Source organism: Pelophylax lessonae, assembly GCF_965119305.1.
Source record: "Pelophylax lessonae genome assembly, chromosome: 7".
NCBI lineage: Eukaryota > Metazoa > Chordata > Amphibia > Anura > Ranidae > Pelophylax > Pelophylax lessonae.
In genome coordinates this window covers 218,581,703-218,601,024 of record NC_138774.1, presented here as the reverse complement: position 1 = coordinate 218,601,024, position 19,322 = coordinate 218,581,703, and the positions used below count along the sequence as shown (strand labels likewise).

The 19,322-nt window shown below is 43.6% G+C and overlaps 1 protein-coding gene across 4 annotated transcripts in view; it reads right to left on the bottom strand.

Moving 5' to 3' along the window:
• Window positions 1-19,322, bottom strand: part of RALGDS (ral guanine nucleotide dissociation stimulator) — a 239,030-nt gene that overhangs the window by 144,384 nt on the left and 75,324 nt on the right. Inside the window, exon 1 of one of the 4 annotated variants that reach the window (XM_082262831.1) lies at window positions 16,071-16,198. The exons of the other annotated variants lie outside the window; for them this stretch is intronic. Within the exon in view, the coding sequence (XP_082118957.1) occupies window positions 16,071-16,190 (120 nt within the window). The 5' untranslated portion in view covers window positions 16,191-16,198. Of the gene's footprint in view, window positions 1-16,070; window positions 16,199-19,322 lie in introns of those variants that run through there. 4 annotated transcript variants of the gene reach the window in all.

Sequence of the window (19,322 nt, the reverse complement as noted above, 5' to 3'; positions counted from 1 at the left end):
ACTCATTGCTATTAGAAGTTATAATTTTAATGGGTAGATCATAGGCCTGCCAATTGGGATGCAAGTTGTCAACAGTAAGATCCAGCAATGGTAAAGCCTCTCAGGCTCCCACATGCTACAGCATTCATGTGTAAAGTCCTATTAAAAGAACCTTTTTGGATTATTTCCCCATACCTTTCCTGTGACCTCAAAACACCACGTGGGACCCTCGTGGCAATTATCTTGATGGGGGTACCTTTGGATAGATAAGTGGGATGAAGGGATAAGGAGTTAATGTTGCACAGAGATGGGTTTTAGGTTGTAATGGTATTGAATAACCTGGCCTCTTCATGCCTTAATCCAATACTGCATTTATAGGATTTTGTGTTTCCGCACCCCAAGGCGATAGAGAAGGTGTTACTCTTCCATAACTGGACTTAAACATTTGTATGAAGAATAAATACAGAAAAGCAAAACCAGCAGTAGAGCTGCAAAATAGGAAGCAGAACCGTGTATGTAATTGGCAAAAATGGCTGCCTACTTGTGTATCGAAAAACGGCAAATTATAAAAAATAGGTTTTGTAACACATTAATACATATAGAATTTACATCACAATGATCTACATGTTGACCTAAAAATATACTGAAAATGCTATACATTCCGTTCTAATAAAAGGAAGCAGATGCTCAATTACCCAAAACATTACACAACACAGGACACTATTCCCGCAAGTTGATCCAAATTATTCTGAAGGTATTTTCAATAAAAGGCACCTACATACCTAACAAATCACCTAGCTGGCCTACATAGTCTTTCCCAGCAGATCAGTGGATCAATTTCAAAGGAAATAACCTTATTGTGATGCTATAATATCCAACAAGGGATTTCCCTGTCCTCTTTCCTTTTCCTCATTGTTGGCAAGCTCTGCCTTTCTAGGTGTGCTGATGTTTTTATTTGGGTCACAGTAAAGAGAATCAGATTATATGTCATATCTTATTACTGTGTAGGAAAGCAGATCCATCCCTAATGGTCTTTTCAGGCGATAAAGAGTGCAAACTGCCATAGAGTCTTTTCTGAAAACCGAAGTGACATCGGCAGGGCTTTTTTTCTTAGAAAATAGGTACAGGAACTCAACCACGAACCCCCTCTTCTGCTCTCACCTCTGCATGCAACCCCCCCCCCCATGCCCCATCTTCCCCCCACCTCCTTTAAAGCTCCACTATCTTCCATGTCTTACTGTATTAAGCAGAGGCACCAAGCCGACTCTAGTACTTCCCCGCACTCTGTAGTTGGGTCTGCCTCTCTCACTTGCAAGGAGATCATCCAGTGGGGTTGTTGGCATCTGCACTGCACCCTGAGCACCTGCATCTCCCTTGTCCTCATCCTGCGCTCAGTGGGAGACACTGAGGAGATCAGATCTATGGGTGACGTTGGGAGACAAGCTGTCACTTGTAAACACAGAAGCTGGACTTCTGTGTTTACAAGTGATAGTGGTGAAAAGGGAGCAGAGGCCTGAGATAAAGGTGGTGGAACTGAGTTCCACTAGTTCCAGCTGAAAAAAAGCCCTGGACATCGGTAATGTGGAAATTCAAAAGAACCCTGTAGACCACATGTGTCAAACACAAGGTCCGCGGGCCGAATCCGGCCCCCTGTGCCATTTCATGTGGCCCTCGCACCTCTCCTGCAGCTGCAGGAGAGCTCCAGCCCTCCTCCAGACCCTGTGCTTTCTGCTTTCCAGCACTGCCTCCAACTTCTTCTCAGCAGCAGCATGAAGTAAGGGTGGGGCACTGTAATGTAAGGGAGGGTGGGGGACTCAACTTCTGATGGTGGGGAGGCTCCTGACGTCTTATGTAAGGGTAGGGGATGCTCTGGACATCTAGTCTTACAGATACAACCGGCCCTTTTGAGGGCAATCATATTGCTGGTGCGGCCCTCAATTAAATTGAGTTTGACCTCCCTGCTGTAGACCAAGCTGAGCCTATATACAGTATTTCTATAGGGCAATATAACTTTACTGGGTTTGCTCCTCAGATCGAAAGTGACTACGGGATGTCTACTAAAAAACTGTTCACATTTTGGTTTTTAAAAACAGGTCTGCAATAGCAGTTTCCTTCTAAAGTGAACCTGAACTCATAAAACTATTCTATAGGGAACATCTTCATGTTGTAGAAATGTTATTGTGCCCAAGCAGTACTGTACCCTGAAAATGTTCCTTTGTCTTGAATTCTCCTGAAAAATAGCAGTGCATTTCCTGTGCCTTGAGCCTAAAAGCTGTAAATCTACCATGTGAGATCATGGAAAGTGCTGTGCCCGTGATTGCAAGTCTCACCAGAAGTGACATTTGTTGATGTTACTACTGTGCTGTTTCCTGTTTTCTTTGCCAGCAAGGAAGCTGTACCTGAGAATCTGCAGTGCAAAGATCTCCCTGCTCATGCTGCACAAATTCTATGGATCTGTGCTGATTCCACCTCTCTTGCTGCATAGTAATTATTCCTCCACCATTTATCAGGGACGTAGCCTTGACCATATGTGTGGTTGACCAGACTTTTGCCCTTTGCTTGCCCTTTTTAGGGCTTTCACAGTTCAGGTCTTTTTTAAAGGGAACCTGTGCTTTGCCCTTGCATAGCAAACAAAAGGTTTGCTTCAAAGTGGAATTCAGGCTATACACCTAATTAGCCTCCAAACTGCCCCCCCTAACTTCAATGCTAATGAACCTGTGTCCAAAAGATATACAGTAAACCCCTGCTCCATCGCGGTTCAGTTTTTGCAGTCCCGGTATATTGCGTTTTATTTGTAATGTTATTTTACTATATAAATCATTAAAAATGAAATATTTTTGTGTTTTTCATAGCTCTTGCTATGTCTCTCAGTATCTTTTATGTGTTTAAATGAGTTTCTATTGTTTTAAAAGTGTGTTTAAAGACCTTAAAATGCTTTTACACGTACAGTGACAGTAAAAAAAACATGCCTACAATGCATTTTAATAGGGTTTTTCTATTTCGCAGATTTTCACTTTTCGCGGCTGGGTCCAGAACGTAACCCCCGCAATGGAGGGGGGTTTACTGTATATACTTATCTATTTTCAGCCTTCTTCGTTCCATTTACTTGGGCACCTGTGTCAGCCAGCGGTGGCAGCAGGGATGAGGAGAGAGCACTCCAACAACAGCCATTACCCTATGTTCACACCAATGCATTTTTTAGTGCATTTTGCAGAAATGTACTACAGCCCATTTACATGCTTTCTTAAGGTATACATTCACATCTATGCATTTTGCAGCCGGTGTGTTTTTGGAAAGGGTCGGGGGCTTTTTTTTCCTGTGTTTTGTGTGTAATAAAATTCAATGGAATTGCACCAGAAACGCAAGTGTTGTGTTTGTGATGCAGTTTTTTGATGTGTTTTGCCGTTTTTATTTTTCCACTGTATATACTGTAGCTGGTTGCCAAGAAGTTGGCTGGGAATCCAGCCGCCATGTCCTTAACAACCAATAAGTCAACAGCTGTCAGCGGGGTTGCTGGCAGATGAATGTACAAAAAAATAATTGGCAGAAAAAATAAATTGTAAAAAAAACAAAACAGCGTGGGGTCCCCCCAGGTTCATGTAGCCACAGATCAGAAAACTGAGGGGCGAGAGAGCGGCCCACCCCCTCCTGAACCATACCAGGCCGCATGGGGGTGGGGCGCCTTGTTGATGGGGACAAGGGCCTCTTCCTTACAATCCTGGGCAGGGGGCTTATCGGAATCTAGAAGCCCCTTTTAACAAGGGGACCCCAAATCCTGCCCCTACCCCTACATTGTACCCCTACCCATTCACCAACAAAAAAAGAAGTGCAGTGGTACAAAAAACAAGAGATGGTTTTTGACAAGTCCTTTTTTAAAAATCGTGTCTTTTTCCTCCGGTGTTACTTCTCCCTCTGCTGCCTTCTCCCACTTCTCTTTCCGGTGACATCCCAAGGGGCGAGGTCTTCGAGCGAACGTATGGCCATGCCCCATTGATATATAAGAAATGGCAGACAGCGGGAGCTGACAGAACGGAGGCAACTAGCGTCGGGGGGAAAGACTGTGTTTTTTATTTTTAGCGGGCAGTGGCGGCGGATGAAGAAGACATCACCAGAAAGAGAAGAGGGAGAAGAAACACCGTAGGAAGAAGAAACACCGGACGGGAATGTGGCTGTTCAATGGTCTACATCAGGGTTCTCCAAACTTTCTAAGTGAAGGGCCAGTTTACTGTCCTTCAGGGTTTTTAGTGGTCCAGACTGTGGTCAGTGGAAGCAAGAAATGCCCCATCATTGGTTTTATTGGAAGGAATAGTGCTTTATTGATGCTATCAGTGAGAGGAATGGTGTCCCATAATTGGTGTCAGTGTAAGGAATAGTGTGCCACATTGATGCTGTCAGTGAGATGAATGGTTTCCCATCATTGGTGTTAGTAAGAGGAGTAGTGCCCCAAGGGCTGGATAAAGAGAAGCAAAGGGCCACATCCAGGCCCCAGGCCGCAGTTTGGAGAACCCCGGTCTACATGGAGCAAAATGTAATCTGCTTTATCATTTTATAGAACTGTTTGTCTAATTTATCATTCTGTATGCTGAAATATAAATAAGCCAGCTGCACATTATAGTACAGTCTAAATGAACTATCGCCTATAGATTTACCAACAAATACCGTATATACACGAGTATAAGCCGAGATTTTCAGCATGTTTTTTCATGCTAAAAATGCCCCCCTTGGCTTATACTCGAGTCACTGTCTTTTTAAAAATGGCGCCGCCCAGCGCCGACGTCTTACCACGCATGTGCAATTGTGTACGGGCTTTCCCGAGCATCGGCGGCATATTCACGGTGACGTATTGGCGCCAGGCGGCGCGATTTTCAAATCAAAGGCGCCTCCCCGAAAGGTAAGGGAGACTCCTCCACAGCCCCTGCATTTCCTCATGGAAATTTCCTCAGGAGAATATCCTGTACCATGCCCGCAGCACTGCATCTCCTGTGCCATGCCTGTACATACTGTGCCATGCCTATACCTACTGTGCCATGCCTGTACATACTGTGCCATGCCTATACTTACTGTGCCATGCCTGTACATACTGTGCCATGCCTATACCTACTGTGCCATGCCTGTACATACTGTGCCATGCCTATACCTACTGTGCCATGCCTGTACATACTGTGCCATGCCTGTACCATCACCTGTGCTATGCCTATACTATCTCCTGTACCATGACCTGTGCTATGCCTGTACCATGACCTGTGCCATGCCTGTACCATGACCTGTGCCATGCCTGTACCATGCCTATACCATCTCCTGTGCCATGCCTGTACCATTCCTATACCATGACCTGTGCCATGCCTGTACCATGACCTGTGCCATGACCTTACCATGACCTGTGCCATGCCTATACCATGACCTGCGCCATCTCCTGTACCATGCCCGCAGCCCCTGTTTTGTGTCTCGTGGTTGTCCAGTTGGGTCCAGTAGCTGCTGCATTTCCCACCCTAGGCTTATACTCGAGTCAATAAGTTTTCCCACTTTTTTGTGGTAAAATTAGGGGCCTCGGCTTATATTCGGGTCGACTTATACTCGAGTATATATGGTAAGTGAAATGGCTGACCTAATTGGATAATGATTGAATTAATTACTTAGATAGGCCATTGTACAGTTGATTGTAGATCTAAATGAATTTGTATAAAAGCTTTAGACAGGTGCAATATGATTAAGAGTTCCCAGATGCGATATTAAAGAGTTTTTCATACTTAGTAAAATGCTGCACCAGCTTTACTATCAGAGCCGCAGCATGTACCGAGGAAAAGAAAGTCATGAAAATTCCAAAGTAATCAAAACTCCAATGAATTTCAACACAGGAAGAACAAGTGATGACTTTTAAGGTCAAAAAGCTGCTGAACAAGAAAATGTTCAATGACCTTGCGTAAACCTATTTGAAACCCGCTTATGGGGTGATAAAATATGACCTCCTATAAGGCTAGTCAGACAGTAGTTGTAGTTTAGGAGGTTAAGAACAGTTGCAGGGCCAATAATTGACCTCTATACAGATTATGTGTTTTTTCTGCACCAATTTAGCCATTTTTTTTTACAAAATTAGCAGACTGCATGTAATAGTCGCTCCGACTTAGAAAATAGTTCCTGCACTACTTTTGACCGAAGTCGGAGCGACTTGCATTGACTTCCATTATGTGAAGTCCATGTAAGTCGTGCCGAAGTCGCGGTGCACGGCGACTTCCCTAGTCGCCCCCGAAGTTGTGTCGCCACAGTGTGAACTGACTGTCAAAGCTAATAAACTTATTGTTAACAAGTATTTGAAAAATAAATGTAATCTCTCGCGATGCCCATCACATAGTGTCAAGATAATTATATGGCTCTTTAATATTTGGGTTGCAACATAGCATTGTAGGCACAAAAACCTCCACAGTGTATTTATTTATAGACTGCTGTGCCTTATGCTGGTCAGATCTGGAGTGTTTTAGAAGAGGCAAAGGAGGACACATTTGTTTTTTTTAGGCCCCATATGTTCTAAAATTGCCCTGCTAGGGTGGTGGCTACATTTTCTCCCAATGCGTTAATCCATTCCTGTATATAAAGGAGTTAGGAGGCTAAAAAACGTGGAACACATTAGGCAAAGCGAAGCCACCATCTGCCACTATGGCCTATAAGGAGGTTAATTTAATTGCAAAGCTGTTGTTCCACATAAACATGGACACCAGAGTGCCTACTTTCTTTAACAGGTTACAGGATAGGAACACCAAGCCTGCCCTGAAAACATTAGAAAATTTGAGGTAGTAAATAATTTTAACCAAGCTGATGCAGTCAGTGAGGTTCAGGGGAAGGGTGTTTCATATGTGTAATCTGGTTTCCATCCAAGAGATAATTGGGTTTACATTTAGTGGTACAAACATGGAAAGACTGGTATGTATTTGTATACCCAAGTTTGTAAATTCTTCTACTATTTGAAGTTGTGATTGAGAAGAGAGCCTATGTATTTTTCGACCATAAAATTGAAATTTACCTAGTTTTAGACAAGTTTTCTTTAAAAGAAAAGTGTGAGCTTAATTGTGGCCATTTGCCTTTTGTTTGCGGTTTTCTTTTAAAAACAAATTAAAAATACAATTATAAAAAAAAAGAAAAGTGTGAGATATGAAAAAATAAACATTCATACTCACCTATGTGGATGCAGCATTGGTCCAATGCTGCATCTGTCCCCTACTGCCTGTAAGACCAAGCACCAAGCGATCAAAGACCGTTGATCGCTCAATTCTCGGTCCTCAGTGAACAGAGAGATGGTGACTGTCAGTGACAGATCTCTCTGCTCTGTCCCTCTAGCACTCACTGGAGTGCTGGACTGCAGAGGGGTGGGAGTGGCTGTCTCAGGCTCTCAGCAGCGTGTTGAGATGCTGAGCCAGCTGCCGGTCGGACATCTGGGTGGATCCTCACATTAAAGTCGGGATTCCTCTAGAGTTTGAATCGGCTGAGTGACATCAGCCAACAGCTGGCTGTAGGCCACTGTCAGTTGAATGGGGGACACAGGAATGCACTTCTGTTATTCCCAGAAGAAGTAGGGCCAAAAGATCTTTGGTTCTACTTCTTCTTTAAGGCCTTCCTACAAGACACCAGCAAAAGTCAGATTAAAGTAAAATTGGTGATGTCAAACCCCTATCAATTGCAGTTTTTATATTTAAGTAGTGAGCAGCTGGTTTAAAAATATGCAGAAGTACCAATAGCATTCTGCAAATGATAGGTTTGGACAAGATGGCTACTTCACCATCTGTATACCTCATACAACATTTTTCCAGCTTGAAATCTCACAACAACTTCATACTAATCGATGCTTTAGTACGAATAGACGTTTAAGGGATTTTCACACAACAGTAGGTAACCCAGTTCTGAACGTTGGGAAATTAGGTAACATCCATTAACTAAGTTGTTAATCTGTCTGCTTGAAATCAGGCCAAGGAGGGGATTTGCCGATAAGTTCAGGATGTTGTTTTCAGCAGAATAATAACGCAGCTGGTGGTTTACACCTGTTGACATAGCTTAACTGCGTTACTCTACGTACATTACACAGGTTAAAAAAATCCTGTTCATTGAGTTCAACCAGCAAGTTCGGAAAACCTTGCATAGTAAAGCCCCGTACACACGATAAGAAATTTGGCCGGGAAATTTCGTCCGGCGACCGATCTGCCGATTTTCGGCTTGTTAGTATGGTGCTTCCGACAACCGACTCCGACTTTTCGGCCGAAAATTTCTGGTGTGCTATATAATTTTTGTCGTCCGTCAACACGCGTCCGATTTTCGTCTCATTAGTGCAGATTTCGACGGGGAAAAATCTTATGAGCAAGACTAGGCATGCTCAGAGATGAAAGAACACATAGAAAGCAATCCAACATGACATCACTTCTAAAATAGAATTCTGTCGTACGGGAAAATTCGTGTGCAGTCTAGAGCACATTCCAACCAACAGACACCACTCTGGAAAAAAGACGGACGACCGGTCGGCGGAAATTCCTTGGGTGTGTACGAGGCTTTAGAAAGCATTGGCTGGGAAAAAAAAACATCCCGATCCCAAACCCATGTTGCAGGAAGCATAGGGGTTTGGTGTCGTCAACAATTAAGCCAAATATTGTCATTATACCATTTGCTATACACTGGTGGTTTTGGATTTTTGTGCTACTGGGGCATAAAAGAACGATTTGTATGGTCGTTTTGGGTATACTTGGAACCTATGCATGCATAATACAGAAGAAAAAGTAATGACAACTATAATTTCATTAGAACCAGTTAAACGAGAACCATGTTTGCACGCCTTGCAGAAAAAAGCATTTGATGTGGTCTAAACATAACAAAAAACCTCAAATCACAATGTATGTGGTTTCACTAAAGCTGGATTTCACAACATCACTGTAAATGCTGAGATAGCGTAGATGAAACGTGTCTTGCCAAGCATTTTTTGGGGCTGTCTGTCACATGACCAGTAGGATCATCCAAGCAGTGAATGATGCACTTGCTCAATTTATTCAGAATTGCTTTTTTCAGCTTAGCTTTAGTTTTGCTGAATGGAACTTGTGATTTCCGGGAAAGGCGAGAGGGAGGAAAGTAGGCATACCAGTTTCTTTGTGACTCATCCGGTGCATTCATTGTTCTGGAGAAAATTGGTCTTTATAAGAATTTGGAATTATCTCCCAATAGGTGGGCAACCTCTCCTTTGCTCTAAGTTTTGACCTTCTGAAGAGCTTGCTAAAGTATCAGCCCACCCAAATCTGTTTTTCTTTTTAATTTCACATGATTTTTTCTCCACATTCCCATTTGGACCAAGCGGCCTGGCAAATCAACTGATCTTGCCAGGGGCTGGTTGAGACAAACTATAATAATGCCGGGGAGATTTAGCATTGAACAACATATTGGACTGTATATGAATATGGAGAAAAATACAGATCAAGGCATGTGAAAAAAGAATAAGACCACAAAAAACAATTATTTAGATGCTAAAAATGTAAGCATATGAAAATGTCTTATTTCAGTACATAAGTGGAAAGTGCAGTTTGTCAAAGCTCTACTGGTTAGGTGAGGATACACTTGCAGGGCCGCCATCAGGGGGGTACAGCCCATACACATGTAGGGGGCCTGGGCATCCTGGGGGTTCCCAAACAGGGTAGGGTTGTCATCTGTCCTTGCAATACCATTCAATTGTAAGCTCTGCCAATCCCTTGCAGACTGGCACTATGTAGGGGGTCCTGCCCCTCACTAGCCCTCACACACAGCTGTAGACCCTGCCCTCCCCTGTTCTCCAGCTGTTCACGCCTGGACAGGAGGGGCAGCATCTACTAAAACCATTCACCTTTATTTTCCTAGGATGGAGGCGATGGAACTGGAGGAGGAGGGGACATGGGATAAAAGAGGACATGGGAATGGAGGAGAAGTAATACATGGGACTGGAGGAGGATGATGACATGGTTGGTGGGCCCTGGGGAATGTTGGTGGTAACTGTGTTAGGGGCCCAAAATTTCTGATGGCTGCCCTGTACACTTGTAAGCAGTTGGTGTCTGATGGGTGGTCCATGTACGTACAGACATTACATAGTTACATAGTTACATAGTTAGTGAGGCTGAAAAAAGACACAAGTCCATCCAGTTCAACCTATGATGTGTGTGTGTGTTTGCTTTTAACCGTACATTGTATACCCCTGTATGTTGTGGTCTTTAAGGTGTCCATCCAATAGTTTTTTGAAACTATCAATGCTCCCCGCTGATACGACTGCTTGTGGAAGAGAATTCCACATCCTTACCGCTCTTACAGTGAAGAACCCCTTACGCACTTTAAGGTTAAACCGCCTTTCCTCAAGTTTTAGTGAGTGGCCACGTGTCTTATTGTATCTCCTTTCTCTGAATAGTTTGTTCCTTATGCTAGGGTCGCCAGTACAGTATTTGTGGGGCAGCTTCTCCGAGCATGTTGTCATCTTTAGCAATGTCAATAGAAGAAATCAGGGGGAAGGAGGGGAGGGGGCTGCTACCCTCACTGTGACTAGGACCCTATTTCTTTGTCTGCACATATGCCGTGACTATTTTGAGAGGGTCCCACTTTACTGAGTTGATTGTCCATTTTATATTATAGAGCTGGAACATACAATGGTGGGCAGGAACACCCAAAACTCCCAGGTGCACAGGAACACAGCTGGGAATTAATTATGTCAGGGAGATCTTGACATTGGAGTTTCCTAAACATATAATAAGTCAAGGCTGACTCAGCCTGCTAGGTTCCCCCTATAGCTGATCTCTCACTTTTGAGTGGACTGACCCTTTAAAGAGGAAGTAAAGTCTTATTTTTTAATTGTACCTAAAGGTAAGCCTATAATAAGGCTCACCTGTAGGTACTGTGAATATCTCCTAAACTTGCACAGTTTAGGAAAGTGATGGCGAACCTTGGCACCCCAGATGTTTTGAAACGACATTTCCCATGATGCTCAATTACACTGCAGGGGTGCATGAGCATCATTGGAAATGTAGTTCCAAAACATCTGGGGTGCCAAGGTTCGCCATCACTGGTTTAGGAGATATTCAGAGTGCATGCAGCCGATGACGTCATCAGCACATGCGCTCTGAAGTTCTAAGTTACCGTGCTGGACCTTCAGAGCCAGTGCTGTAAACGGCAGCTCCCAGGAGAAACACCGGGGAAGATGTCAATTGTCTGAGCGGTTTGTGGGCACTGCTGGAGGGCTTTGTTCTAAGGCAGTGATGGCGAACCCTGGCACCCCAGATGTTTTGGAACTACATTTCCCATGATGTTCATGCACTCTGCAGTATAGTTGAGCATCATGGGAAATGTAGTTGCAAAACATCTGGGGTGCCAAGGTTCGCCATCACTGTTCTAAGGTAAGTATTTCATAATGAGCTAGTATGCGATGCATACTAGCTCATTATGCATTTGTCTTACAGGTTTTTTTTTTTACAACCTCTTTAAGGCTGTTGGATTACACCTGCATATTCACCCAACCAACCATGTCTTTATTCAACCTTATGTGTATGTATTGTAGGAAGGGTGCAGTGTGTGCAATGGCAATAACTGTCTATGCGGTGTGCGGGCGCCACTGGAGGGCTTTGTTTTAAGGTAAGTATGCATACTAGCTCATTATGCCTTTGTCTTACAGGTTTTTTTTTTTTTTACAACCTCTTTAAGGCTGTTGGATTACACCTGCATATTCACCCAACCATGTCTTTATTCAACCTTATGTATATGTATTGTAGGAAGGGTGCAGCGTGTGCAATGGCAATAACTGTCTCAGCGGTGTGCGGGCGCCACTGGAGGGCTTTGTTCTAAGGTAAGTATTTTATAATGCCTTTGTCTTACAGGTTTTTTTTTTCTCTCTGGGTTTACAGTATTAGGTGCACCCATTTATCAGAATACAATATGTTTTCCAATAGTTGCTCTTTAAGTCAAAAGCTGCAATAAAACTTGAAAATATGTTCTTACTTATAATACACCACAGATTTCCTATAAACAAGCAAAACCCCTAGACAAAAGAGCAATGCAATGCACATGCAACCACAGACTTCGCCCAGGAAAATAAACCTTATTTTCCAATTTACACATACATACCCCCAGTATAGTCTACAGACTCATGGAGCCGTACTGTAATCACACATAATTAGAAAATTGAAGCATAAGAGAACCTCAAGGGTGATGCTGGTAATTAAAATGTATAGTGCCGTCTGGATTTGTAGGGCAGATGTGCTATGGTTCTGTTCTGTGCCACAGCCTGCAAGCTGTGTTTAGTGATGTTCTCAATTGAACAGTGCAGAGCTCTGTAGAGAACCAATCAGAGTTTATCTTTTGTTTGCATGAGTATGCCGAAGTGGCAGAAGCTAGATGGCAGATGAATATACCACTATGATGTGATATCTAAGTCACCAGCCAAATTACCATATGAAGGATGGGGGTACTCAGCAAGAGCAGGTGTTGATGATCCCATGCCTGCCTAAAGTGAAACTCCAGAGAAAGAATTTGTTGTCTGTATAGAGTTGAGAAAGGTTTCAACTTGTTATCTGTGATTTCCAAGAAAGACCCATGCTGGGAAATGTTCTTTCACTTTTGTTGGTGGCTGCCAATATTAGGAAATCCCCTCAGTTTACATCCCAGTGACAGTGACAATAGAGATGGTTAATTTACTGAGCTATAAAAACGTGACATTTGTTAAATACCTCCACTCTGTTTGCAAAACTAAAAAATATCTGGTTGCACGTTCTTTAATTTTTTTTCTAAAGTACACCCATTACACATATTGTTTACAACTTTATGTAGACTACTGTTCTATACTAGCTACAAGTTTAGTTTAAAAGAGGCTGAAAGGGACTCTATCATAAGGACTGCCTCACTTTCACACTGAAGCTTTGACTTCAATGCTTTCTTGCTGACTTAGAAGAAGAAGAACAGTAGTCGCTGACCTCGAAGAAGTATACTAGTCGCTGACCTAGAAGAAGTATAGTAGTCGCTGACCTCGAAGAAGTATACTAGTCGTTGACCTAGAAGAAGTATAGTAGTCGCTGACCTAGAAGAAGAACAGTAGTCACTGACCTCGAAGAAGTATACTAGTCGTTGACCTAGAAGAAGTATAGTAGTCGCTGACCTAGAAGAAGAACAGTAGTCGCTGACCTCGAAGAAGTATACTAGTCGTTGACCTAGAAGAAGTATAGTAGTCGCTGACCTCGAAGAAGTATACTAGTCGTTGACCTAGAAGAAGTATACTAGTCGCTGACCTCGAAGAAGTATACTAGTCGTTGACCTAGAAGAAGTATAGTAGTCGCTGACCTAGAAGAAGTATAATGGTTCATTTCCTAGAAGAAGTATAGTGGTCGCTGACCTAGAAGTATGGTACTCGCTGACCTAAAAGAAAAGTATAGCAGTCGCTGCCCTAGAAGAAAAGTATAGTACTCACTGCCCTAGAGGTGTAGTGGTGGCTGACCTAGAAGAAGTATAATCATTGCTGACCTAGAAGAAGTATGGTTGTGGCTGCCCTAGAAGAAGTATAGTGATCACTGCTCTAGAAGAAGTATAGCGGTCACCAACCTAGAAAAATTATGCCAGTCTCTGACCTAGAAGAAAAGTATAGTATTCGCTGCCCTAGAAGAAGCATATGGGTCGCTGACCTAGAAGAAGTAAAGGGGTCGCTTACCTAGAAGAAGTATGGTAGTTGCTGCCCTAGAAGAAGCATAGTGGTTGCTGACCTTAAAGTATAGGGGTCAATAACCTAGAAGAAGTACAGTAATCGCTGACCTAGAAGAAGTACAGTAGTCGCTGACTTCGAAGAAGTATACTAGTCGCTGACCTAGAAGTATAGTAGTCGCTGACCTAGAAGTATAGTAGTCGCTGACCTAGAAGAAGTATAGTAGTCGCTGAGCTAGAAGAAAAGTATAGTACTCACTGCCCTAGAAGTGGTATAATGGTCGTTGACCTAGAAGAAGTATAGGGGTCGCTGACCTAGAAGTATAGGGGACGCTAACCTAGAAAAAGTATAGTAGTCGCTGCCCTAGAAGAAGCATAGTGGTGGCTGACCTAGAAGAGGTATAGTAGTTGCTGACCTAGAAGAAGTATAGTGTTAGCTGACCTAGAAGAGATATAGTAGTCGCTGACCTACAATACAAGAAGTATAGTGGTCGCTGACCAAGAAGAAGTAAAATGGTCATTTATTTACAAGAAGTATAGTGGCTGCTGACCTAGAAGTATAGTAGTCAATGATCTAGAAGAAGCATAGTGGTCGCTGACCTAGAAGTATAGGGGTCGCTAACCTAGAAGAAGTATAGTAGTTTCTAACCTAGAAGACATATAGTAGTCGCTGACCTAGAAGAGGTATAGTAGTCGCTGACCTAGAAAGAGTATAGTGGTTGCTGACCTAGAAGAAGTACAGTAGTCGCTGACCTAGAAGAAGTATAGAAGTTGCTGACCTAGAAGTATAGTAGTCGCTGACCTAGAAGTATAGTAGTCACTGACCTAGAAGAAGTATAGTAGTCGCTGATCTAGAAGAAGCATGGTGGTTGCTGACCTAGAATTATAGGGGTTGTTAACCTAGAAGAAGTATAGTAGTCGCTAACCTAGAAGAGGTATAGTAGTCGATGACCTAGAAGAAGTATAGTGGTTTCTGACCTAGAAGAAGTATAGTACTCGCTGACCTAGAAGAAGTATAGTAGTTACTGACCTAGAAGAATTATAGTAGTTGCTGACCTAGAAGAAGTACAGTAGTCGCTGACCTAGAAGAAGTATAGAAGTTGCTGACCTAGAAGAGGTATAGTAGTTGCTGACCTAGAAGAAGTATAGTAGTCGCTGATCTAGAAGAAGTATAGTACTCGCTGACCTAGAAGAAGCATAGTAGTCACTGACCTAGAAGAAGTATAGTAGTCGCTGATCTAGAAGAAGTATAGTACTCGCTGACCTAGAAGAAGTAAAGTAGTCGCTAACCTAGAAGACATAAAGTAGTTGCTGACCTAGAATTATAGGGGTCGCTAACCTAGAAGAAGTATAGTACTCGCTGACCTAGAAGAAGTAAAGTAGTTGCTAACCTAGAAGACATAAAGTAGTTGCTGACCTAGAAGAGGTATAGTACCAGAGGCGTAACTAGAACCTTCAGGGCCCTGATGCAAGTAACCATGAAGGGCCCCCCAGACCCCTGGCCGGGGGGCCCTTACCTTCAAGCCCAGGGCTCTTCCCACTAATCCTGGGGCTCTTTACACTCGTTGCATGGCCTTTTATTACGGTCCCGCAGCAGGATTCTTTCACAAGTTCTGCAGTGGGCCCCCTTCCTGCAATCTTGTGGGCCCACTTCCTGCAATCTTGGGGCCTCCCCACAGTGGTGCAATGCCAGGGTCCGGTCGCAAGTGTGACCTTTGCGATCCTGGAAGTTCACCCACTGGTTTGCTACCGGGCCCCCTGGAGCATGGGGCCCGGTAGCGATTGCAACCCCTGCAACCCCTGTAGTTACGCCCCTGTATAGTACTCGCTGACCTAGAAGAAGTATAGTAGTCACTGACCTAAAAGAAGTATAGTAGTCGCTAACCTAGAAGAAGTAAAGTAGTCACTGACTTAGCATTCATAGCATGCTTGTTCTGGATGTGTAACGTAATGTCAGACACAGCCAGGCAACAATCATTTTCTTCAGGAGGCCAGCAATGGTGGCCCCAGTGCTTCCATCATGGCAGTGTCACTTTTAGAAAAGTCACAGTTTTTCTGTCGGATTGCGGGGACAGGTAATCAGCTATGGACTAGAACTGGAATTCCCCTCCTACTGCTTTCCTTTAATCTTTTCTGATAAAGTCACATCTGCATTTATGTGTATTTGGTATTAAAACCTCTCTTATATACTAAAGATGCACATGAATCTGTGTAGGTGACACACATCCCACATGTGAATTATGAGCTGACACCCTGGGAATGCTCACCCTCCCAACTCCAAACCTTAAGTATGGATACAAGTGGAGAACTTGGGTGCCAAAGGTTGTGTGCCTACGGTGGTAGAAATCCGGCCCTCAGTATAATTAGCATCATAAACTCACCAGTTCCGTCTACAAGCTAACCTGCAGTAAATCCAATCAGTCGTCTCTTACCATTTTTGTACCTTGGACTTGAAGGCAGAAGGTCTCCAGGATCTTGGCTAGGTAACGCCGGTACGGGCTGTCCTTTCTTTGCGGCAGGAAGCCTTTTCTTGCTGAAGGTGGCACATTCATACCTGGGCACCAAGATTACGCACTAATACTTCATGCTGAATGCCCCGTTTGTCATGTTTGTACATTCCACAGTCACCTCCTTCCTTCTCATCTGTTTGCTTAAAGCAAGTTCCTCCCACTTAATACAATGTTTACCGGCATGACAGGGCAGTGCCCTTACCTGGGTGCACTCATTCACATCGAGTGCCTGATTCATCCGGGAAAGATCCTAGGAAATCCCTCAACAGTTTATTTAAGAAGCAAAGGGATTGTATTCTTTACCCGCCGTTCTGTTCATTGTACAGGAATGCGCTCAAACACTGTCATTTAAAGCAAGTCAGGACAAATATAATTAATAGGAAATCATACAGGGCACACGGGGAAGGAGAGACGGTCCTTGCTTTGTGGGAGTTTTTATTAGCAGGATTACAGCGTCTAATGCATACAATACAGAGCGTGTATGAACTTGAGCTGCATTAGGAAGCCAGACCGCCGTCCTGAGGTCCTTAACAGACCCTACCTAATAAAAAGATAGAAGAAACTGCGCTTAGAGGATAAATGTAGCTGCTTCCCTAGACATAAAATAGCGCAAATCAAATATATACATTATAGTGCAGCGCTAAAAGTCAAGTGAAAAATGCAGCGATTTAGAAATCGGATGAAAGGTTTAGCACTGGGAAACACTTTTTTGAAAGATAAAAATTGCATTTTACATACAAGTATATAGATGAGAAAAAAGGAGGGACAAATGAGGAGCAAAGAGGGACTTTGCTTTAACCACTTGCCGACCGCCGCCCGACTATATACCGCGGCGGTCAGCCCCTCCCAGGCAAAGTGACGTATCAGTACGTCACTAGCCTGGGAGCCAACAGGGGGCGAGCGCGCGCAGCCGGAGGTGCGCTCCCGCCCCCGCTCGTACCCTAAGAAGCCCGCGCGTGTGACCGGCGGACCCGATGTCTGCCGGTCACTCGCGATCGTAGGGTGGAGAGGGAGAAAGGCAGGCGGCTAATGTAAACAAAGCCGCCTGTCATTCTTCCCTGTGTAAAAGCACAGATCACTCGTTCCTGCTATGTAGGACCGTTGATCTGTGCTGTTACACACACAGCCACATGCAATCACAGTTAGAATCACGCCCCTAGGGACACACTTAACCTCTCCCTCTCCAATAAAGTTAACCCCTTCCCTGCCAGTGTCATTTTTACAGTAACAGTGCATATGTATAGCACTGATTATTGCAGTAATGTCACTGGTACCCCCAAAAGTGTCAAAAGTGTCAGTCAAGGGTCCGATCTGTCCGCCGCAATGTCGCAGTCCCGCAAAAAAAAAAATCGCAGATCGCCGCCATTACTCGTTAAAAAAAAAAAACTATAAAAATGACAAAAATCTTTCCCTTAGTTAGTAAACGCAATAACTTTTGCGCAAACCAATCAAAATACGCTTTTTGCAATTTTTTTTTACCAAACATATGTAGCAGAAAACAAATTGGCCTAAAATGTTAAAAAATTTTGATTTTTACATTTTTTGGGGGGGGAATTTCATATAAAAAAATGCGAAAAATATTGTTATTTTTGCAAAATTGACGCTCTTTTTTCGTTTATAGCGCATGATCAAAAAATCGCACAGGTGATCAAATACCACCAAAAGAAAGCTCTGTTTGTGGGAAAAAAAGGATGTCAATTTTATTTGGGTACAGCGTCGCACGACCGTGCAATTGTCCGTTAAAGTCACGCAGTGCCGAATCGCAAAATAGGCCCTGGTCAGGAAGGGGGTAAAATCTTCCGGGGCTTAAGTGGTTAAGCACCTAATACAGAAAAAAATGAGGTTTACCATCACTTTAAGTATAAACATGCAGATTCATCAGGTGCATACAAGCATGTTAGTCCATCAATTGATTATGAGAACGATTGTTGTGTTGCCAGATCATGTCTGTATGCGTATGTTGTCTGTCTCTTGCAGCCTCTCTAAAAGCATTTCCTTGTTGGCATTAGGTAGGGTTTGCACACCCAAAATATTGCAACAATATCAGTCAGAGATATACTGTATGCTCTGAATTCAATACATAAAGAAAGTTAATTGCGTATATTTTAAACGTGAAGTGAAAACACTGTCCACATATTAGTGCAACTAGACCACACCCCAGACAATGTCAAATGTGATGAAACGCGTCGGGTGGCGCTCATGTCCATGACGCCATTGCGTTTTCGATATATATATATATATATATATAGTAAAACTGCAGGCAAGGGCACTGGGGGGCAAACTAATGTCAATTTATTTTATTTAGTAATGTAATCCAATAGGATTACAATATATCAGTGTGTTTTACTTTTTGAATTTGCCGCCGGTTCCACCCCCCTGCGACGCGACGCTCGCAGGAAATGGAAGCCAGGGCACACAGCATCAGGCAGAAGATCCGGCCGCCATACACTGCAGGAATACATCACAGGATCCCGGGGACAAGGTAAGTAACCTCTTCCAGGATCCAGCGATGCTCCCTGTGTGGCTCGGGGTTACCGCTAATGGCACTGAAATTCCACCCCGAGCCACACTCGGGAATACCGCCACTCCACCAGGGAGGTTAAACAGACCAGACAGGATGGTATAAAGTGGTTTAACAACCACTTTAAAGGGGAAGTTGAGATTCCAGGGGGGGGGCACTTGCCCCGCCTTGCGGACGCCCATACTTGTAATGACAGCCGAGCAGCTGTTCAGCCGCATCGGTTGTCAATACAAGAGAGCCGACCGTCGGCTATAAACAACGGTACTGAGGTGAGGCATCACCCCGGTACAACCCCCCAAAGCTGAGGCCGTATATTGTCATTCCGTTGGCGAAAAGGGGTTAAGAAATAGGGAGGGGGGAGTGCTCAGATGCCAACTTGTCTTGATAAAAAAAAAACTTTAGTTATTTCCTGGTTTAATCCATGCATACCAGTTAATTCTTTGCCCGCAGGTTCAGCCAAAGGGTGACATTGAGAGCCTACAGACATGTGATCATTGTCTGAATCCGTGGCTGGATTAGGCAAGCATTCTCTTAAGCACCCTATGGATACCCAGGGCCAACATAAGACAACATTCGCCAGATTTGTGGCCGAATCCCCAGTTGTACAGAGCATCCGAGCAATCGTTTCATAAACACTAAAGACTGAGAAAACC